General features: G+C 50.8%; 2 protein-coding genes across 3 annotated transcripts in view; both read left to right on the plus strand.

Moving 5' to 3' along the window:
* LOC126577516 (uncharacterized) overlaps positions 1 to 24,303 on the plus strand; it is a 44,947-nt gene that overhangs the window by 474 nt on the left and 20,170 nt on the right. For both annotated transcript variants that reach the window (XM_050239190.1, XM_050239191.1), the window contains exon 2: positions 552 to 1,222. In XM_050239190.1, the coding sequence (XP_050095147.1) occupies positions 1,159 to 1,222 (64 nt within the window). In that variant the 5' untranslated portion in view covers positions 552 to 1,158. The remainder of the gene's footprint in view (positions 1 to 551; positions 1,223 to 24,303) is intronic.
* On the plus strand, positions 19,786 to 21,147 carry LOC126577517 (protein sneaky). Its single transcript, XM_050239192.1, is given in 3 exon segments — positions 19,786 to 19,806; positions 19,808 to 20,592; positions 20,658 to 21,147. Coding segments are annotated over 3 exon segments (1,296 nt in total).

A 24,303-nucleotide genomic window follows, 5' to 3' on the forward strand; every position in this document is an offset into this window, starting at 1 on the left:
CGCGATCGCCTCCATGGCAGTGTGTAGGGGAGTCTGTGGGAAGTATTACACAGCAAAATCTCCGCTGATTCATTACAGTTTTTAGCTTGAAGTGAACCAGTAAACTGAAAATATAGTGCTTTTCATTATCTTATCCGCTGGAAACTCCAAACTCTCTTCCTGCCGCGCTTGATTTTACAGCAGTGTTTGTTTTTACCCTTTTGCGACAGTTCCGAACGACCCTTATATCTTGTACTGTACGGCGAGAAACCGGCGGTAGAGATTTTTGCAGTTCGCCGGGAATTAGAAAGTGGTGCACGGCTCCGATGACGGCTCCCCTGGCTCCCGTTGCTGTGTTTGTTTGTGACACAAGGTCTTGTTGTGTGTAGTTTTCGACTAGACAAATAATAAAAATCAAACAAACTCGCTGGCCACGTCGAGCACAACGTTTAAGGGAGGGGAGCAATCGTCAGTACACGGGTCACGTGTACAGCGATCGCTACTCACCGTCCCGTGCCTTATTCTTTAAATGCACAATAAGGTTACCACCGGATCCGTTCTCTTTCTTACAGTGCAAAATATGGGAAACCAATAAAGTGAACCATCATCAGAGTTAGTGTTGAGTGAATGAGAAAAGAGAAAAACCCTGAAGTCTGTGAAGTGTACGTGCCTTCGAAACGTCGCCCAGTTCGATCGATCAATCGATCAGTAAGTGAGTGAGTGAGTGAAGCGAATAAGAAGCAGTTTATGTGTGTTTCTGCTGTTGCACCATTACGTTGCTTTGCATCGCAAGTGGTCTGCTCGTGCCCGCGCCCTTTTGCATTGCATAACTCCCCGGCAATCGGCGTACAGCTCTGTAACTGCGAGTTGGCTGTGCATGTTCACCGTTAGAAGGGTGCGCTTTCGTGGGGGTTCTCTATGCGTGCATGAAAATCGATTGATCGACTGCCGCCCAGGCAACGCCGTCGCCGCCGCCGCCGCCGCCACCTACTCTTCGTCAAACCGAGTGTGTCCGAGTGTGTCTGTGTTTGTTGTAGTGTCTCGTACGCGAGTGTCGAGGGTAGTAACTCCACACCTCAACCTCAACTTCGGAAAGCTGGTCCGCCAGAGTTTGTCGCTGCCAATCGCAACCCGGTGCCCGGTAACCTAGGGTCATTCGAATCGAACGGCTCGGTGAACATGAAGCTGTTCTACTACACGCTAGCTGGCCTAGCGTTGGCGGTGGCCATATGCGATGCGAAAGGTAAGTCCAGCCACTCGTACGATCGCTATCAACTGGATAGCCTTCAGGAGCGAGAATAGTCTCCTTCTGCTGCAGACATTGATGATCCCACTGTTTAAGTTTCATGGATTATCATGGATAATTTTTTGAAACAATTAAAGTTAAACCGTTCCAGTCCTGTTAAAAACAATTTGTCAGCTGTGCGCTGGACAGAGCGTCGTGCACAAATAACATCACATGGCCTCGTGCCACTTTGCCAGCGGCAGCAGGCACAACCCAAAAAAAAAAAGGAAACCAGAACTGCCAGAGTGCCTTTCAAAGAGTCGCACGCAGTCCCCGGTAGCGGGGGCGCCTCCACTCCACGCGAAAGGTCGTCGGGCATATTGAGTATGGCGACTATTGACTCATTGCGCTCCGAGACAGCACCATAAACTGCTCGCCCATCACGTCCATTTACGGATAGTTGTTTGTCCGTGAATGAGAGTTACCTTTAAGCTGGCTGCCTTCGGTCGGTAGGAAAGGTCCAACCAACCAGACATCGTCTCAGATCGTGAGGCGGATCGGTGACCAAGACGCAAACTTCGACAACCAACCACGAGTATGTCGCCCACTGTGCCCCTGATTCCGATTCCCGGAGTGGTAGGTTGAAAAGCAATCCTCAAACTCAACGAGCGAATCAGCAAAGATGGCGTCATCGGTCCTCAAATACGAGGCGAGGAGGGCGCCCGGTTGCACGGTTTGAGCCATGCCGGTTTGAGGTTAAGGCACCGTCGTGCAGGCCGAGGTGCAGGCTGATGGACATCCCCTTGCCCATGGCCCCGACTGTGACATCATCGCAGCGGAAATGCACGATCCCGGATTATGGCCCAAGTGTCGTTCCGTCGTACGGATCTCTTATCTGGTTCTTCTTCGACTTCGTTTTCTCTCTTTGGCTCTCTGTCGCTTGCGCTTATTGACACTCGTCGCCGCGTTTGGCATTCCCCGGGTTGACAATTTGCAAATCTCGCCAGCGCGTGGTCCGCGATGGCTCATTCCGATGGTAGTCTAACTGTTTGCCAGTGCGTGCGGGTGGTCGCAAAGGGGTGCAAAGGGGAGGAGGAAGAGGGAGAGAACTAAAGTCACTTGACTCGTCAAACACGTTTTCGAATCGACTCGAGTTTGAAACTCGTTCCGGCAATGGACGATATGGGCCGGATAGGGTGACGCAGTGTTGACGGGGCCGTTTGCCGAATACGGATATGCGCGTCTATCTATTATGAAAGCATCTCTCTAATCTTTAGTTTTGTAAGAGAAATTTCGCTTCAAAAACATTCAAAGTTGGTACCTCTTGCATGAAATACGATCATTTGCTTTGCTCAGAATTGTGACAGAGGTCAAGTGAATGGCTTTAACACTCGCAACGGTTACTGTAAGCCACTCGAAATCAAGGGAACTCCATTTACTTCTACCATATTGACTCGCACAACGGATTGGATCGGGGATACGAGCCATTTCAGCGAACACTTATCGCCCGTCGACTGATTTATGGCCGCCGGGGCCAATGGTTGCCCATCGTTCTCTTTGCACAAATCCGTCCTCCAGACCATTGCGTCCGCAAGAACGTCATCGCCATTATCATTCCCTCTCTTCGGTTGCCAGTGGTTGCCAGATTGCGCCGGATGTCCTACGCCATCCACTCGCGCACCATCGGACAGGGCACGTATTGGGCCCGCCGGTGGAAAAGGAAATATGGCAATATGATTTACACACGGCGACGTGGCGGCACATTATCGCTTCACGCCACGCCACGCCATACACGAGCAGCAGCAGCGTGGAGAGAGAGGCACAGTAGCGACCAAACGAATGCCATCGACCCATACCTATACCGACACAGCCACAGTCCATTAGCTGGCATTTGGGATGGTTCGCGATGCCACTCACGGCCACGGCTCGGTTGCATTCTAGTGGCACTTGGATGCAGCCCCAACGCTCCGACGTAATTACGAGCACAGAGACGTTTTTTTCAGCGAGACCTGCCACCCCTCGCCCCGGCAGGCAAGTAAAAGCGAAATTCTCTCGCGTCGTCTCGTGTGCTCCGGGCATGGGAAAACACTTGTTCGTTGCCGCCCTCCACGGTCACCATTGTGGCCACCGTAATTATGGTTCTGTGTGTTCTGCAGTGCGGTTGACGATCATGGAGCTCTCGGATCACGGGGCCTGTCACGTAGTCTGGCTCCGTGTGTTTTGCTAATAATGATCCTTCCTCTCGCCAATCATCTGATGATCTTTTCCGTCGCGCTACACCATATCCAAGTGTTCCGGTGTGATGTGATCTACCTATCGGATCATCTTCTGGGCAAGCTGATGCCTTGGTTACATTGTGATTAATTTTTTCCGTTGTTTTTTTCCGTAATTTACCTTTGACCAAAAGCAACCCCATCATGTGGTTCGGCTTCCGGTTCCACATTCTGTGATGTGAGCGATCGAATTTCGTTCGTTCGTTCGTTCATTTTTCTCTTTCTCACGAACTGCGCTGCACCGGAAACACGACGTGTCACACAAACGATCTAGGCTGGGCAAAAAACAGACGATGGTACGGAACGGTCAGGATGGCAATTCATTACTTCCATGAGCACGTCCACTTCATCACAACCTGACAACTTCCTTGCTCTGCGGGAGGGGTGCCGCGATTACTTTCGCTTACTTCCGTCTCAGCCGGACGGCCAGACGGGATGGACTGGCCACTGGACACCGGTGGGCAGGCGCAGTGAGTAGATTTACGACGACACCCCTTTGTGAAACTCTGCACAATAACTGAAACACCACGACAAACTCGCTCGCTCGCTCGCGAGATGCTGGGGGTTCGTCGCTTTCTCAGCGGCGTTGAAGTCTTTTGTATCGTATCGCTGGGTGGGCAGTTCAGCGTTCTGTTGGACGAGTTTTCTCTAGCGAATCGGGGGTTTTCTTTATCTTGTTATGATGTTCTATTCTTCCTACCGTGGACAAGAAATATTTGCCAAAGAACTGACCGTAGCCCAGTGTAATAACCTGAGCTTCGGAAGCCCCCTTAAGCGGTGTTTCAATAAGTCACTTTCGCTTGCCCGTTTGGCGCTAGAAACGAGCTACCCTGCTTAACCCAATACTTTCACTAGAGCCCTCGGATCAAGCCCCTCACTCCCCGATCACTAATCCGATCACGATGGTTTCCTGTGGTACGTGTGCTTCAAACTCTTTTCCTCTCTCTTGAGCTGCTATGAAGCACACTCCATCGAAAATAATGCTAAGACGCTACGATCGTTTGTTATTTGACCGCCAGGGTAGGATTATCCCTGACCGTGCCGATCATTAATAGGACATGAGATGGAGAGAGAGGAAGAGGAAGGCTGCACGCGTCACGCTGACTCATTCGGACTGAACCTGGAGAGACCAATTATCTTTGACGCGATGCGATGCCGATGCCACATGAGTTCCAGCCGTGGTGAAGCGATGGAAGAGGCCACGCAAAGGGACAACAAGACGCTGGGCTACCTTTGGAAGAATTCCCGTATGGTATGCCTGGCGCTTGTTGCATATTATTACCCCCCGGCGATCTTCTCATACATCGTCTCTCCCACCCCGCGTTGCGGATGTCTTTTTGCTGGCGTGCCACATGGCCGTGGCGCAAAACTTTCTCCATTCCCGTGCACAGGCGCCCCAACGAACGCGTTCCCTCGCTATCGCCAGACGAACAACGTGGCTCTGGGGTTGGCGGGATCGACAATTTGCCATCGCCTTTCGCGGGGCCATGACCGACGGTGTCGAGCGAGGTGATTAGTTTGTCTTCACCGCACTGTGGAACTGTGAACTACGCCTACGTGCTAATGATGAGGCCCCGGCGGGGTGGGTGGTTGGGTTGGATTGATCACCCCTCCTCCACGAGTCGCTGCGGTCGCTCTTACTTTGTCTCTTGCCAACACACAATGAAATGAGTCACGACATTCAGCGACATTTGTCTAATCCAACTCCGTTATGAAGCTAGCAAGATAACCACCATTTGATCCCCAAGCTTGAAGTGTCTGCTTGTCACCATTAGCAACACCACAAGATTCTTACACCGAATACCGTATTGCATCGTATTGAAATGGACTGAACACTCGGACCTCGGACATTATGAACCTTGACAGTGCTTCAAGCAGTATGCATTTGCTATGACCTTGCCACCCACCTCCTTCTACGGTTTATGGTTGGAGCGGAGGATTTACTGCGAGGAACATCCTTCTCCATTAACCGCTTGGATAGGCAAACAATACTGACAGCCATCCATGCATGCAGCAGAAGGGAACGGTGGGGGCGCTGGTAGGTGCAGGAGTCAACACACCCTGGCCTGGCCATTCCAGAATCGGCGGGCGACGTGCCGACAACGTGGGCCTGTCAGAAGCAATTCCTTTTCAACTCTTCGTCCCCGCCCTCGTCCATTCTGCGATGGAATGCTTTGGAATGTTGGTTTGCATTGTGGCTGAATGTGTGGTGTCCGTGGGAGTGAACCACCAACGTACGAGCCGAGAGCGCTAGTTGTCCGCGGTGTCACCATGTTGGTGGCCAGCTAGTGCGCCTGGTGCTGCTGCTGGTAGGTGACGATAGTCTGGGATGTGGACAAGCGCTGGCCAGGAAACCACGGAACCAGTCTACCGTGGCGACAGCTCCTTATACGCAAACGTGTCCAGTTTCAGGTGGAATTACCTTTTTTTCATGCTTACACTGCATCGATTTATATTTATTAAGTTGCACTAATGCAATAATAATAACTATTAACAATATAACTATCTTGACACTGTTCTCTTTGTGCTTTTGTTCTTCTTTGAAGGCCTAGAGGTCACTAGGAAGTTGTTGTTCCTATATGATGATTATTATTTATTCATTCAACCAATTTACCGATTACTAAAGAGCTTCAGACGTTGATTATTAGCTTCGTTTAATGATATCAGGATTTTACAAATAGAATAAATTGGGTCTGTTGTTCTATTTTCTTTACAAATACAATTACGCCCAATCGATTAGCATTAGAACTTTTGTGAAAATAATTCGTTCAAGTGAAATGGAAAATAGTAAGCACTTTACAAAACTTTTACAATAGTTTAGTATTCACTTATGAAATGTTATAGCACTAATTTTTAAAACTTTTCCCAACTATTGCACTTCACTTCTTTATGGACTGTGGCGTTACTCCCGGCCAGGCCATTGTTGCGAAACAATTCTCAGGTTAGAGAGGGCGCAAAAGAGGCTACCATTGTGGCGGTTATGCACTATCCACTGCAGCAAGCTTTGCATAATATCGGACCTCGCGCGCGAAATCCCTGGGCTGGGTAAATCAATCCGTCGAATCCGCCAACTCATGGGAATCAACGACCTACCATCGCGGGCGCCTCGTGGTCGCTGCATGATTGGCTTGAGAGATCATGCGATCATCAACGGAACCTTACGGGCCATGGCTAGCGTTTGCTGTGAATCTGATAAAAAGGTTCGCTCTCCGAGCGAACCGACGGAGCGAATGGGAATCTCAAGCGGTGTTACCGATAATGGCCATGAGAAGCACATTGCGGCATGCATCGCCCTGCGCAGCAAGGTGTCAATTCGAAGCGAAAAAGAAAAGAACGGATCAGCTGTCTGTGTCGATAGCGTTGCTACGCTGCAGCTTTAAAGTATCTTGTTCCTTACCTTTCGATCTGCCTCACTTGAAATCACTTTTGCGTGCGAATCCTCGCGATGTTCTGATGTTTTTGTTCTAAGGCATAGTGCGATTATGATCAACATCATGCTGAGCCATACTGGCGATGAGGCTCCACGCCTCATGATCATTACGATTTATCGCCTATCGACTGTCAGCACGCCTCACAACGGTGCACGATCCTTACCGATCCGAACCAAGTGCGATAGAGTCTTCTGGTGCTGCACAGATCAGCAATTTGTCTGAACGAAAGTGTAAATTACCTCCAATACCGTCGACCCATTATGATCGGCGTGATAAGAAAGGGCGTTGAATGGAGCGTTGATGGACGAAAGACGAGAGAGGGAGAGATAACTGCACGATCATTCTATAATCTAACCAATTTGCTGGCGTTCTCGACAGAACAACACAAAGAACCGCCAAGCTGTACACTACTTTTGTGAAGGAAGCTTCGGCGTCATTTGCACGTTCTTAACGGTCGATTTCCCGCCGTGGTGTTGAAAGTGCAGAGTGCACAGTGCATAACACGATCGGCGCACGTTTAACGGCGGATCGAATCGTCTCGCCGGTTCTTCAAAAGCTCAAGGAACACAACCTCACTTTGAACATTGATGAGAGACCTGTTCTGCCCGGCATTCAGCCACTTTTGGCCGCTTTAAAGGCTACCGACCCGGCAATCAATCCATTCGAGTATGTCGATCATCCGCTCGTGAGGGTCGCAGCAGGAGCCGTGCCATTTTGAGCGCTAAACGTGCTCCAAGAATAGCTCAGTGGCTGGTGCGCCGTACAGCCGAGCCATTTGACATTCTGCGTGACGAGCCAAGGCGTTCTGACCAATCTGCGCTTTCCGCCGTGCCGTTGCGCTATGGCGATCAAATTGACAGCCTATCGGCGGTGGGGTGTCTGGAATGTGGAAATTACTATTCCAGGCAGGCCAAATCAATCCACAAACCCACGATCAACGGGCCCCACCATTCGCTAGAACCTCCTTGCTAGTATTTCTTCTTTCTCTGCGCTGCGTTCTTGGTGCCGTTTGCCGCATTTTGTCGATTTACATTCACCAGGCACCGCATTACCAGCCAGTGCCACACTCCAGTTGCCCCCATAGCGACAAGAACTAGCAAATTGACAAAATAAATAAAGGACAAAATTGCCGACCATAAATCGTCGGGGATTTGCCATCTTCATCCGCGATGCGATTGTATCGTAAACCGTGGCTCTTCGAATGGAGACGTGACCATACGCTATCGTGGCCAAGTGGCGATCGGATATTTGTTTAACATTTTGATTTTCTCCCTCGTTCTGCCCGGAATGTTGCTCTGGCTGGCTGGCTGGCTGGCTGGCCGTGTTGCAAATAAATTAATGCCAACAACACGTACGATGCACCGACCAATGGTACATTGGATTGGAGTAGGAGCTAGGGCCTTCACGGATGTTCCTACAATGTTTTGTACAACGTTCATCGCACACTTCGCATCCCTTCAGCACGCGGCAGGAACGGGGATCCAACGCGTGGCAGGTTGTGGAACGAGTTCTACTCGATCGAATGCACGACGGGCGCGTTGGCGTTGGCGAATGCCCGGGGATGACGGCAAGCAAGCAGCTCAACTTATTTGCGTCGCAATGAATCGAGCATCTGACAGAATGTTCTGCGATCGTCCGATCTGTGATCCAGTTTCCGCTGCTACCGGCGGTATCAAGCGGGGCAGCATTCGATTGCTTCTCTAATTAAACGGCTTACCGTTAGCCAGGCGAACCTAAACGCCCTGTACATGTTTACTCAACTCAATAAAACCCTAGGGGGAATCGGGATTGGGGGGGAACACGGAACGGTCAAATGGTTTGTGTCAAGTGGTTTTTACATGCAGCGCATTTGCTTTCAAATTGTGCTGCCTTTCAAGAGATCAGAAAGCACTTCACCACCAGCCCTCATCGTCTAATTGCATCACGTCGTGGGCTTATGCAACTATGTAGCGTAATGCAAACTCGCCTGCTAGAGTTTGCCAAAAAGGAGTAGTATTTCATTGGAACGGATAGACGGAAGAGCGATGATCGCAGACTTTGCTACCTTCGCCAAATTCCTCCGGTTCCAGGTGCTATTTGCACAAATACGCGAATGGATCTAAACTGGATCGCTTACCCTGGCGCCGCTACATCCCTTCCGGGGGAAGGGAAAGACGCTCTAATTAATAAATGTTTGCTTTACCACCACGCCAGCATCCGAATATCGTAGCCCAACGGCCAGCGATCTGTGGCGGTGTTTAATGGAATGCAGCATTCCGTAGCGCCAAGCAGCTGCAACCGCAGCATACAAAAAACACCAGGGCAACGGGTGGTGGCACAAAAACTGTATCCGACTTGTTGTTGATACAAAAAAAAACGAGGAAGTTCGAAGAGCGAAATGAGGGGCTTTGAGGACAGAAAAAATGATGGTAAACGATAGCCTTAGAGGATGATATTTGGCTCTGCAATTCAGGGCGTAGTACAGTGAGATAAACGTTTCCTGGTGCTAGGAAATGGATAACGTTTATGAATCGTTTTGAACGATTTTTTTGGCTATGCTCTGAATAGACATGATCAATTACAGTTAACCGTATCGATGGATTGTGGTTTCATTTCCGTGCGCTCTTTACATTTTTTACACCAACCGAAATCGATATCTATTTGCTTGATGCATAATGTTTCTCACATTTTATTCTATTCCTATCTGTTCGTGTCTTATCTGGCTCTACGAAGACTCTTTGGCAACGTAACGGCAGGGATTCTAAACGCTGATGCTCCCGAATTAAAAAAAAAGCGCTCTAATCTTTCCTTCAAACGGCGATCATTATCACAATCATCGTCATTAAACCAAATCATGGCCAATGTACCGACGCTCGCAGTGTCATTATCACAGCCAGCTCACTCCGGGACCAGCAGCAAACGCATCACCAGCTTCCACTGCAACCACCACCAACCTGGTTCCAATTCGGAACCGCGGCATTCATACGCGGCAGCCCTGACCGTGGCCGTGGATGTTAAAATAAAATCTAAAATGCGGTGTGAAAATTCATTTCACAAGCCCGATGAAACCGTAAAGTGCTCCAAATAGCTCCCAGCTCCACCGCCACTGACGCGTCGGCGCAGTTTTCGGCTGCCCCTTCGGCTGCCGGCTGGCTGCTCTATAATTTTGATTCAATTAAAGCGCCACCGTTTCGGCACTAGATTTTCGGCACTTTTTTCCAAGCGTTGTGCCGTGGCCATGGGGAAAGGGAACTCCCCGGACCTCACTACCGGCCGACCGGTGGAAAAGCTGCGGAAAATTTAAACCAGTCCGGCGCGAGTGAACACGAAGCAAGCCACGCTTTTCGCTTGATAGGAGGCTGCGAGAAATTGGCGCGGCCTGGGCCTGACCATGGAAACGCTCGGTGGCTCGGAAATGGAAAATGTGTGTTTTGATTCCAGGCCGAAAATCGTAGAGAGAGAGAAGGTAAGGCGCCTGATTTTCTGTTTACGCTTTTGCAATGGTGGCACACATTTTTTGGGGCGGAATAGCGCCCTCCGAAGCAGTTGTTGTAGTAAGGAAAGCAGCAAGTTTTCTTGTTCCTTGTGCCGCCGGTGTGCGTGGTGCCGAAATTGTCAGCCGCGCTCGCGTTCGCTCGAATTTGAAATTGGCCAACTTGATCGCAAAGGCAGGAAGCATTAAATTTGAACATCTTCATTCATTTGCTCACCAACGGTTTGTCCAAAAAGGTTCGCGCATCAAAGTAGGAACGGCACTTGATGGACGCTCGTGGGCACAGGGGTGTTGGGATGCTTTTAGCCGAGATATGCAAAGTAGTATGGTGCTGCTGCTACCGTTCGCTGCTGGATGGAACCAGATGTAAAGATGTTTCACACTTCGAGTGCTTCATTTCGTCGTCGCACCACCATTTCGGAAAGTGAGAGATGTTAATTACACCTAAAGCAGAGCAAAGCAAAGTGTCTCTCTCTCTCTCTCTCTCTCTCTCTCTCTCTCTCACCAGCATGCTGCTTTTTCCGGCGATCTTTATCACATTTTAAGGCAGAGACACACCGACACACACTGGCAACGAAAGAAGCAAGATCACTGCCTTATTCTGAAATGAATGGAATGAAGAGCCAGCAAGCCGAAATTAAGATATCACGCTTGATGGCTCGCTCCCCATGCCCAATTCTGGCAACATCATTACTACATTAGTATGAGCGTATGAGTGGAGCCAGGTCAGCGAATAGATATGGTCTGGCCGCTTGCAGGGCAGACAGGCAGCCTTTCGTCAGCTACTTGTCGTCTTAGCCACTGACCGGTCCGGCGGGGTGCATGAATCAGGTTTCCAGGTTCTTCAAACCGGGCCTGGAGGCCACGTAGCCCGCGTTCTACATGCTGTGTGCGACTACACATTAGCAAATCGTCGTACTCGTCGTCGACGACCGGTTTGCTCCGGACTCTGGAGTCAGCCGGGGCAACGAAGCGAATTCCGAGGAATTGGCGTGTGGTTACATGACCCGTTTATTCGCTCACCGCAGAAGCTCAATTGGTGGCCATCTCCAGAGTTTCTTTGGTCCGATCTAGTGGTTTATGGGTCGCTCATTTCATCTGATCTCTGAAGAGTGTGTTTAGAATGTGGCAAAGTTGGAAATCAATCCAATAGCCACAAAGCATTACTGTTTGAAATGATTTAGAAGGTTCGATTCGTTGCTGCAGCTACGAACAAGCATAGTTCCCGTACATCATGCACTGGGATTGGTGGGAACAAATTAGATTTTTTTTTTGGGTGTATCGAGAGGATAAACCATCAACCAAGAACGCGCATGACCATGAGAAACAGCCCCGCCCAAACACTTCTTATGAGCGAGCATAACAATCGAGTTCGATTTAGCGTGCTTTTCATTATTCGGCCCCGCGGTTCGAAACGAGCCATTGGCATCAATCAGGCAACAGAAAATAATCTTAAATCGTTAAAAGATTAATGAACACCTTGACTAACCCGCTACCCGAGCTCCCTGTTCCTAGAACCGCAGTCCAGCAAACAGTCAACCAACAGTCAAGTGGCCAGTGGCCAGAATAACAGGATAATTGCTCTGCTTCATTGCTGCTCGTGTGGGGAGGGAAATCAAAACAACGATCAATCACTCGATCAAGCGGGCGCTCGATAGCTAACAGTAAAATCGAAAACATAGAACCGATTCTTGGTCGTCCGTTCGTTTGCTCTTGAGAAGGAACCACAATCACAAGCGCACAAGCCAGGGAAAGCCATTATTGCATCCCAAAACCCCGTAGCGTTGGGGGTTTTTGGGCAGCAGCAGCTTCTTCCGTTCGATTCCCCGGCAGCTCGCAATCATATCGGATGTTCTCGGAGTTCCTAATTTCCTCGCCCTGGTGTAATTTAATAACATGACGCCGGACGTCCATGGTCAACCGGCGTGAACCGGCATCCCGGCATCCCGTTACGACGCTGCGCAGGAAAGCGAGAGCGTTGTCCGTCAGATGGCGAAAGTGAACCACATAATCGGATTCGTCTTCCTCCAACGACGATGACGACGAGGATGGTGGTGGTGGTTGCTGCTGCATGGTGCTAATGAGGACCGATTAAACAGTCAATCGAATCACCCGGGGAATCGAGCGGCCCCGGTTCTATAGCCAGCGTGCGGTTCGTTCTGCTGCCACCTGTTCCGCCGCTCGCTTCATGCCGCTTTCATTGGCAGTGGCGCGTTCTAATGAGCACCATCCGGTGTATGTTCGCCAGAACGGAGGCACCGGCAGATTCGTGAACGTGAACTTCACTTCCTCCATCGGAGTTGGTTATTGTTTTATTAGACCTGACCCCTGGCGTTCCGGTAGCAGCGCGAGATCAGCGAGGTGCGTTAGAAATGGTTCTAAATGGCGGAAGCAACGTCCAACCGGTTCACCGGGTTTGCTAGCTGCATCCTCCGGACCGCCAAACAAAGATCGATCGATGATTAGTGACGGACGTCAGTAATAAAGTCCTCCAGGGGGAGGTTAGTTGTCTTGAAAGGCACAGTGATGAGTCTTGATAAGTACAACGAACATGGAAGCCCAGCCCCCTAACACCTTGAAACGGGTACGTTGAAAGGCAATAATTAAAACATTCTCTACTGCCGAAGCCATTACGAAGCGTCCGGCAGTAAGCAAGAACAATATAGCATCTAATTGCCGCACCAAACAGGTTCCTCCTAGCCTCTCGTGGGGTCTTTAGAGTCACAACGAAACATTCCCACAAGTGGCCCACGTGTCAGTACTGCCTCCTCATCATCACCGACGTTTGAATCCCGTCCCTTTGGCTTTCAGTCTGCCGTGCAGCAATTTGTCCAACTTTCCATTAGCTCATTCAATTAGTTATCTCTTCAGCTGGCGAGATCTTGCATATGGTCACCACCACCAGCAGGACCACCGTGCCACGTTTTCCTTATCAAATCAACCGGCCACTGTCACTGCACTCCGGGGGAATTTTAATGACATCAACTCCATTACGGCTTCGGATGTCCATGCCAAAGGGGGACACTCAGTTGCAGCGCTTCTCTGTAGTGTTGAATTAGTCGAATCCCCTCCCAACAACTAGTAATGAGCCTCGAAACCTCACAGGGCAGATGAGATGAGTTTGATGGCCCATGGCCCTTTTTCCTGTTGAAAGATGCTGTTGGCCTCCACGCCGGTGGCTGATCAAAATGGTGTTCATGTTTTACTAAGCACTAGCCAGCACCCGAGCTCGGTGACACCAGCGTCAATGGTAGATATTAAAACCCAAAAGGAAAACACCACACCGTTTCCTGCTGCCGAAGCATTTAATCATTGGTCAAGACCAGAAGGGCACGGGCAGGAGACTGTGACAACATCAACCGCGGTTGCAGTGTCTCTATTGTTTCCAATTAGACTTGGCTCTCCGTTCTCCCGGGAGCCAACCAAAAACACAACCCAATCGTCGTCGTCGTTGTCTTCTCGTTGCCTTGGCAATGCCAGCGCTAGGCCTCTCCGTTGGAACGGTGGATGCTTTATGGGAAAAGAATGAATTAATTACACAGCATCCCAGCACCCATTGCAAGCCATTTTATGAACACCACCGAAGACTGTGCTTCACCGTCGTGCACTAATGGTGGCCACCGGTGCTGCTTTATCGGTGAAACGTTAATTTCTGGGTGGTATTTGGGTCACTAGGTTCGACCTCGCTCGCTCATGTTGCTACACCCCTTCTGGAAGGGGAGGTTTAAATCTGGGATGATGTAATGTAACCCCCGGCCAGCCTGCACCGCCCTGCACAAATCCCGTAAACAATGGCGTACGGGCTGTACGGTGCGAAACAGTATCCTTTCACCTACTTATCGATGCATGACCGGGACACACGCGCCGGTATCCAGTCGCTCGATCCAGGCACGACTTTCGTGAGACAGAATGCGGATCGCGCGGTCGTTGTTCTTGGATCCCTGACGCAACCACCGAGCACCGAGTTGAGCAGTGCAATGGCAATTAGTCGGCGAAAAAAACGGGAAGATTGGATGTTGGTCCTTTCTTCTCCTTTCGAAAAAAAATCGATCACAAACGTAAGGCGCATAACGATCATCGGCAGGCATCAACCTGCCATTCTGATGATGGCATGTGATAACAAACAAGTTAATGAGATGAATTAATGAAGAAAGACATCCATCCAGCAGCGGTGCACACCGGGCGGGTGCGGTGTGCCTCGTCGGCCATGGCAACCGCATCGCATTGGCCGGCCACCATCTGTTCGCTTGCAGCGTGGCGGCGTAAGGCGATTCGTCGGTTGTTAGTTGACAGATGGCTTGGATGATCATCATTTTGTAAGTGCGCTCGACGCTCGATGCTGTGGTGTGTGAGCAGCGCACATAGAAGGCCGCTGCGACACCGTCTGCGTGCGTCTTCTGGTTCCCAAGAGAGGTGGAGATGTTTCCCTTGTGGACCCCACCGGTCGGTCAGGTGAGTGTTTGTGCGCACCGACCGCCGATGTCACCAACCAAGCCCGGTGCTGCTTTGCTATCCCACAATCGGAGTCAACGCAATGCCCCCGAGTATCTGATTGTGAGACATTCGCCTTATCGCAATCAAACGAAACCGAGCGAGGGGGGTAAAGAAGGCGTTCCATGTGAAACAACGTTACGATTGCGATTCATCCCGTTAAATTGCTTCAATGTTTTAACAAAGTTCCATGATATTAATCATTGGTTTATTATAATTTAATATGATTTAGTGTGCTGTTTCGTTCTTATTTGGTGCATTTTATGTACCACGCGTATTATAGAGATTTACATTTGTGATGACAATCTGATAAGCTTTTTCCGAAATCTTAATGGAAACGAATCATTTTACTCAAATCTTTCGCCTTAAACCTGTGGCTTGAATAGTTGAAACGCTTAGTTCCATAAAAGCATAAAGAAGCGTAATAAATAATGGAAATTAGACACATCTAACGGTAAAGTGATCGGAATGGGTTTCCAATCTGTTTGCAAATTCAAAACAACAAAATCCACTTTTGGCAAGTTTGGCAACAATCCTCGTACCCAATAAAAAACACTTCACTTCACAAAACACGATCGACAGCACATGTATGGCCTCATACGCTGCAGAGTTTTGCAGCCGAGCTTGTGTAACACTTTTATTTGATGCTTTCCTCACAGATACAAAGCTGGCATAACACGTGCTGCTGATAAGGTGATTTTATGTTTTTACAATATCACCTCCAGGGACGTGTAGCTGCACCGCGTTTCCTCCTCCTGCGAATGGTATCCATCCCCCCGGGGGGAGGATATTCGCGATGTAATTTGCTGTGAAACCAGCTGCCCCGACATCCGGCTTAAGGAACAATGGCAACAAAATTGAGTAATAGCCATGGGACACACATCAGCCACCAGCCCTTTATGGTGCACAGCAGCCAAGCACCGGATTGGAACGCAATTAAATCGATCGATTTCGATCGAGCCCCGTGCGATCGCTCCGTCCTTCTTCGTGTCTCTTGTGTATGTTTAATTCATAATGTTGTCTGTTTCGCATCGCTACGCCAAGGGCCACCACACCAATACGGTCTCCGGTACTGGTCTTACTGCGGTGCGGGATCTGGGATAGTTTTGTTGAACCAGGTGACACGTCGCCAGTTGGCCGTTGGTCACGTTCAGCTCAGTAACTAGTTCGTGAGATACTTGCTCCTCCGGTGCCACTCGATGGCCTCGGCCTGGGAGCCACTTTCCAGCGGGAGCTTCCTCACTGGAGTCGCGAGAAAAATGGGAAAGGAAAGTGATACGCAGCCCGGTATATTTGTTCTCGTGCTCTGCTACTTGCTGCTGCGCCTGCCTGGAGAATGTATCCGTTTTTTGAGTACAATTAAATGCTAATAAATTCGTTATCGACTTGCTCGCGACCGCGACCTGTGGCCCGTCCCATTTCATTGCGATACTCACACGGCGCTGCAGTACTAATGATGCCTTTTTGGAGACGTTTTGTAGTTTCAGATTAAACTCCGGACGCGCTCCGGTAAACTTTGGAATTGTATAACATTACCAGTAATTGAAAGTCGGTCGGGAGTTCGGAAAGTGGCCTCTTCCCACAAGAGGATCCCTCTATTTGGCTGGACTACAATCTATCTTGGAGTTGACCCCCAGGATGCGGTGGGGGAGGCCAATAAATAAGAATTTGCGTTTTATGATTTATGTTTATTGCCATGTCCGCTCCGCTTGCGATTGTTTTGCCATGCGGGTGGTATCGATTGGCACGATTTGAGCTTCGCTTGAGCCTCCAGGCGTGGAAGCTAAAACAAACGACCCGAGTGCGCGAAGCAGAGGATGACAGGGCGCCGCCAATGCCAATGGCAGCAAAGCTACAATGTTGCAAATCATCTGGCGGGGAGGTGCTTCTGAAGAAGTTCCTCGCACCGGGTCAGCGAAGCGGAGCGGTTCACGACGATGGCCCCCGGGTTCGTGGCCTGGTTACCGATCGACGCATCATATGCACACACGGTGCACATTAGATGAGAAACATGCCGATGTTTAACCCCTAAAGCGGTGTACCTTTAGGCATCGATTCCGTCTGAATTGCTGGCCATTCTAACACAAACACACCACACGCCTGTACTGGGACCGAGTGGCTTTAGTTCGCCGTGGCCGAACCTCGGGGAAATTCAATAAATTCGCTCCCCCCCCCGGGGCCGGTGTGTACGATCGGTCACCTCTACCCACCACTTGGTGATCCCGATTAGTGTGTCCGCTCACCAGCTTCTCCTTCTTATCCTCCTCCACCACCAATGTGTGCCATTTTATGGATGCAAAGTCACGCGGGTCACACACGCCGAACACGGATTCGAGGGTGCCAAGCAAGGAGGAGGAGACGAGATGTAGAGTGGCCTCCGATAGCCCTGGATTGGATGCTGGTTATGGTTGGCTTTTGGTAAGGGCTCAATTGAACACTGTGTTCGTTCGTGCGAGGTACAAATTGCGGCCAGAAAATTATGGTCAACCGGCCGGCCGACCAGGGGTACCGATCGCACTGGTGCGCCCCGATGGTTAGCCGCCCATCCGCGGTGGTCTACTCCGGGCGCACACCGCGAGCAATATGTGATCATCTGATTCGCGCCATTCCACTGCGCGTGCGGTTGATGAGGTTTGGAGCTGGGCTGGGCAAAATGGTCGACCAACAAGGTTCGATTTGCTGCGAAATCATCTTTGCATGCTCGGCCCCCTCGTGGACGTTCGCTCGCTCACCCGTCAGCTCCAATAAACCAAGCCAAACCAACCAAACCATAAATGTCGATCAGCGTGCGCCGACAGCAAAGTGTTCCCTTCTGGCCTGCATTAATCGGTACTGTCCGTAGGCAACACACATACATGTGCAGCATAAAGGATCTCAACTGGATACTCCCTTCACGCGAGAAAATGAGGCAAATGTGAGGAATAACTTAATTGCAGAATCGTGCCGTGGTATCGTGTGGCTTCTCCTGTTTCCTAATTGCTCGCATCACTGTTTCTCTCACGGTGAAATCGCACACCGGCACCAGCGAGTAATCATGATCCATCATGGCTGCGACAGGACACAGCACCCTAATGTCTTCATTGCACCGCTTATTCAAACTTCCAGTGCTGTTGATCACGGGGCGCCTCTTTGTATCTCGCGCGGTGATAACGCGCACACCCTTGCAGGCGAACCACAAACCGAATTCTTGTCCACTGTATGGGCAGAAAAAAAATCTTGAAACTCCCCGAAGCAGCGGAAAGTTTCCAGATCTTCAGCCACAATCCTTTCATTCGTTTTTGTTCTGTCTCTCGGTCTATGCTTACCTCCTTCCTTCCTATTAGGCTCTGGTCTGTGGTACAAGGGCGTAACATGTGTGAATTCATCGCGATATGCGGCACTGCCGTCTGTGCCGGCCATGGCCACACAAATGTGCAAATTTATGATGTGCCACAAGCAGAGTAACACCGAGTAGATAAACGGTGCTAGAAGGATTGCCAGCATTGCTTTGTCGAAGCGAAAGACAGGTCATGTAATTTCTGAAGAAATGAGTCTCTGTGTGTGGTTTGGTAAAGCATATTTCTCAAGAATCGGTCGTGCTTAGTCTACCAACAAAGGCTGGCCATTGGTAAGAGGATTAAATTAGAGCTGTGTTTGTGCGCGATATACCGCACCGACTCCCTGCCATTGATCACTGGCTAGTCAGTGCACAAGAATTGGACAAGAATCGAGGGAAAATCTTATTCTGCGCGAACAGAACAGGCACTCTGGTGCGAAGGTTCTCAACCGCAAAACGGACACGCCACAGTGCGTACTCGGTCGAGGACCGCGCCAGGCCGGCTTATGCCTTTTCGTTTTCATTATTTACAGACGATAAAATCTTGTAATTAGAACCTCGCCAGCAACACCAGCGGTAGTCGGGCACCACTGATTCTGCTGGGGTGTATTGTTCGGTGTGGGGTTTGGAGTTGCTATGTTCTTGTTCCAAGCGCAGCCCCTCCACGGGCAGCCGTACCCGTCTAGTCCAATGAATTCGTTCGAATGCGTTGGTGAAGATAACGCGCAGAAACATGGCTTGCGTCGCTACTTTCGTTGGCGGCCAATTATCGCAAAGGAAGAGCGCGTTTTGCTAGCGCGTAGAGATCTAGCCACGGAGTTCGACCGAACACAGGTTCGCCATCAATTAAATTCCTATGATGTCTAGTTGGAAGTAGTAGTGGGGCCACTGCTCCGAGCCAGCCTTTGGACAGTGGTGCTATGGTACAGCTGTGCGGATATCTCGATACTATCTTTGCTTCATTAGTGGTTCAACTGAACGACCTGTACATACACCCAGCTTCCCGGTCTGAGTACGCTAATTCGTTTTCTTTCGATTCCTTCTTCTTCACAGGTGAGTGATAATTGCGTCGATTGAATTAACACCTGGTCCCGTAGTGGAGGTGGGCGGATCATAATAATGTACCAAGAATGCTGCCCAGAATCTCCCTAGACCTAGATAGAGGTTCCACGATCAACGGAGTAAGTCGTCTTCGCAGAGCACCGTGAACCGTAAAGTGTATTTCTTGTGTAAACATTTAAGTAGGCAGAGACCCCTCGTTTACCCCGAACGCGACGGTCATGTTTGTTCAGCAGAATCAAAGTAACCAAGGAAGGAAGAAGCAGGAGCTCATTTTCTGGGAAAAATGTTGCACCTCAACGATCTGCTGAAGATTCCTCTTGAATTGTGGGCCAGCTTCCGTAGGTTGTGTCCCGTGCCTTATCAGCTACTAATTGGAGCGAAATCCAGGGAACATCTCGCGCTACGCGTGCTTCTACTCACCCTGTATGGGTTTTTGTTAGGATTTCTGTTCCATCGGTTAGTGCTTGTGAATTTGGATCTTCCCGCTACCATCAAGCTCTACAGCGGGCTCGCAGTAGCCCTGGCGCTCGGTAAGCATGAGAACGATATGCTCGACGTTTGCAGATCTTTGAACCCCGGACCATTCCAGGTTTGGGCTGTGCTTTCTCACTGCAAGTGCGCTGCATCGGTACGCTCTGTTTGGCCGGCTTCCTCGGTAGAGCGGGACGAAATGTACTTAAAACCCTCACCATCACGCTGGTGCTGGCTGGTCCCATTGGCAATATGGTGCTGAACGGGAAGGAAGTGGCCCGAGTGTTGGCATGCTCATCGGAACTTGCCTTCAACCTAACGCTAACCCGTGTGGACCTCATGTCGAAACCATTCCAGAATGCGCTCCTGGAGAGTCGTTCGCGGTTGCCCGAGTTGAAGCATGAGTTCTCCGAGATTGTCTCCGTAGTAGAGCCCCTGGTGCGCGAGGTTGAGGGGTCAATTGAAACGAACCACTCGACAGAACAGCCTGGTGGCGACGGTTCGATCGTCCTCGCGGCCGCCAACTATCAGGACATGTACGTGGCCAAGCTGAATGAACGCTGCCGGGCTCAACTCGAGACCGGTGTTGAACGGTGTCAGCGGGCGTTCGAGAAGTCGTACGATGAGTGCAGCGAGAGCCTGCCTCCCGTGGTCAATGCACTGCTCTGTTGGCCGATGAAGATCGATTTGGCATGCAGTTCGGCCGAACTGTTTGGCGTTGGTACCGTCTGCAAGATGGAGGACGTGCTGGATGACGATTTCGGTGAAAACTATCGGCTACTGAAGGTGGCCGAGCGGCAGCTCACTGGAGGAGTGAGTAACATTGAAATGGATTATGAACTGCCTGACCTACGGAACCATCCTGGCTTTCAGTAAGTTGATCCTAGTGGGCCTTGGTAAACGAGAATGGCTCCCTCAACACCTTCACCACTTCCAGGACGATCAAAAGTGCATCAAAACAAATGGGCCACGAGTTAGAGGAAAGGATGGAAGCGCTCGGAATGCTCATGTACCTTGTGCGTAAGGTGTTTGCGTTCATTTTCCTTCGCGTCATCTACTACTCGGTTCGGTATCACAATGAGTATCTTTGGAAAATCGACTTTAGCAACTTTTATCTAACGGAAGAGTTCCGCCTTATCGATGCCCGACGCGCCTCGGAAGGCCATTCCCGATTGTTGCCATTCCGTGCGGTGCAACGAACGGAACTGGTGGACACGCGGACCGGAATATGTAACCGGCGGGAGCTTAGTCACGTGGTGGGAGCGTTGGCTACCCTTACCTTCCACGGTCTCTCCACCACCGTGCTCATTCTCATGGATGCTCTGCTATCGGCGACGCTCGAGATCGTTGCCCGCCATTCGGCCATCGAGTACCATCAGCAGGGTTACCATAACGTCAACGTTACGGTACGTTGCGCCGCAAGGTAGAGAATTGCATCAATGTAGGTCACCAACCCGTATCCCATTTTGCCTTAGGTCACCGGGACCGGTGCACTGGCCGAGTTGATACGCAACATTGCCGAAGGATTCCGCACGCAGGAGCAGCTGGACTTTCGCACCTCCAACCAGGAGTGTCTCCCGCGGCCAACGTATTTGGCCGCCAGCACACTGGCCAGCATTTATGTACTGTTCGCGTTGCTTACGGCCCTGGTAATCGGTGAAGCCTTCGTACAGCGTGCTCGGCGTGCGATCTGTGCCTACTTCTATCCTGGCCGCGAGCGGATGCGTACCGTGTTCCTTTACAACCGTGTCCTTCGACGGGCACACGCACTCCGCCGTACAGTTAGCGAACGTCGCCAGGAGCTGCAAATGGCCGGTTCCTCGGTACCGCTACCCATCGGGGACCGCTTGGCCATCCACCATCCTCGGTGGCTTTGGTGGATGGCGACCAACCGGTGTGCACTGTGCCAGGGGAATCTAGCAGCCGGTGCTTATCACGGGTGTGACCGATGTGCGTGCCATCTGCGATACTGTGTGGCATGCTGGATGGATATCGGGTGTGAGTGTGCTGTCTGCACTCTCGGTGGTGGTGATGATGATGACGGTGGCTGCTGTGGCCCGGTCGGCAACATTCTGTGTCTGGACAACGGCCAGATTGACCACCGCAGGGCACCGTGATGCGTGACAGCCGTTGGCAGCAATGTGACAGGGAACCGTTACACGACGCATCTCTCCATAGCATCCACCAACAGAGGTAGGGCGGTAGGCAAGCCCTACCATATCAACCAGGTTGATCCCGTTTCGCCTTTTTGGATCCGGAATCATCGGGCGAGCTTTGAGCTCATCGCAGCGTAACGAGCGAGCGCACAGTCCACTGCGTAACGCCTCAGCCCCGATAAGATACTCTATCCTCCCGTCGGAACGTTTTTACAGTGTGCTACACGCATGCATGGGGCTACGCACTCGTCCGCGAGCATAATCGGAACGGATCTATTACAATAATCAACTTCTCCGGGAACGCAGAAACATTGCCCATCTTCATGACCATCGGGATTTTTGTGTGCCCCTTCGATGGTGATTTATGCGCAGCGCTGCCTCATTCTTTTAATGGTGGTTAGTGGAAAACATCGTGTATTTAGACGTTTAGCACTGGCGCAGTCAGAGCGAGGAGATTCTCTTCGCCGTCATTTTATGATTAAGTTTGCGTCACGGGTTATTGTGTCACGGAACAGAAATTCTCCTAAGTGTGTCTCATAAAGTCCACCTACTCACGTGATGCTCGGATGATTTTAGTATTTTTTTTTGCAGGGCTTCAACGTCCAGATTGTGGCAATCTCCATGCAAGCACATGCACCACAACAGCTGGTACAGATTGCTTTGCAACAGATACTGAACCGAAAGAAGAACCGAATTTCTCAAAGTGCATTCCCCTCACGCTCACAAATCACGGGGTCACACCGCCTCAACTCAAAAGCAGCACAACGAATGAAACCTCCTGCACACACGAGACACCCGGCGGTGCCGTCCGCGGTCGTTTAGTGCAAAATTTACGAGCACTTCCGTGCTGCCACAACACTGCCCATAAGTCGGGCTCTGGTCGGGACACACAGAGAGCACTACGCACAGGAAGGTCACGCCGGTTGTGCCGTGAAATAACTTTCACGCTAAATTAACGCTTCACTCGGCGGCATTCCCCCGGGGTGCGTACGAATCGGGTCGCGGAGCAATGAAAATTATGTTGGAAAAATGTTAAATTATGCTAACGTGCAACCAAAACTCGCCCCCTTTTCAGAGAGAGAGAGAACTAGGTCCTAATCAGCACACCCCGGCAGAACGGTGTTTTGGGAGGGCGGAGATTAAGCGAAAGGGTGGTTCCTACCGGTAACCTTCGCTGCCAACAACAACAACAACAACAGCTCACCAATCATCTCTTGAACCGTGTATCTGTGGAGGAGCACCGCAGAGAGCATCTCGGATTGCTGGCACGCAGTTACCTTTGGGTAGTGCATGCGGTACCACGGTCAATCAGAAACCGAGTACCGCCGCAAACGCGAGAAGATGATCCGCATCCGGGAGATCATTGGAGAAGGCATTAATTCTTATTTCTCCTTTTGCGCCATTCGGAACTAGGGGGAAACGGGGAAATACAAAGGGATAAAATCCAATTGCTCTCTGGGCCCCCTACAACTCCGTTATGCCACCGATTGCATGACCCAGAACTGCACGGCGAGCGGCAATATCATCGGTTGCGGGTCTTAGCCCGCGCCGGAACTGTCGAAACTCGTGACCGGATACGTCGGTTTGTTCCCAATTTTGGTTCGCCCCAAGAATTGGGTCAGTATGTGGCGAACCAGCATCCTTCTTTCTAGCCGGACCAACCGCACAAATCCACCGGCACCGGTACTCCGGGTATTACCATCGAGCCTCTCGAAGGCAAATTATCCACATCAACGAGGGAAAGAAGACGGAGACAGAGTGGTGGTGGTGGTGGTGGTGGAAAAGTCAATAAATTTCCATTTAATAACAAATCGCTGCGGTCGCCGTGAGCTGGAAAGGCGGCTGGTGCGGCCGGCGGTGGCCCTGCGGCGACACAAACCGTTCAAGATCGATCCACTCCACGGATTCACCCGATCGTGGATCATGTTGGATTTGCTCGCCAGGCAGCAGGCCAAACCGCACAAACCACAAGAACCGTGGCGTTTGGCGCACTAGTGGCCCTGCCATTCGCCGGGGGGACAAATCCTTTGCCACCAACTGCCATACGTCTGTTCCCATTTCCCTTCTTCTCCGCGCATCTCTCGGGCAGATTATGTAAGCCGTGGTTCGATGTAATTTGCATTGGCTTCCCCTTGGCTTGGCTGCTGCGTTGGTGACGACTGCGGTCCCATTCCGTGTGGCCGTGTCGTTTGCGCATCAACGGTCTCAACTGCGATGGAGCGATCTGGTACGAGTGAAGATTGGTTTTTGCATACGACCCACCGCACTCTCCTCGCCAACGGTTTCCTATGACCACCGGTGCTTGCTGTTGCTGTGGCCATTGCAAATGCGGACCTTCTCACCTCTGTCGATCCTGCCTCGAGCACATTTTTGCCCCAGTAACGCAATAAACTATCTCAATGCCACATTAATATACCCACCACCCTC

This window comes from Anopheles aquasalis, chromosome 3, assembly GCF_943734665.1.
Source record: "Anopheles aquasalis chromosome 3, idAnoAquaMG_Q_19, whole genome shotgun sequence".
Lineage (NCBI taxonomy): Eukaryota > Metazoa > Arthropoda > Insecta > Diptera > Culicidae > Anopheles > Anopheles aquasalis.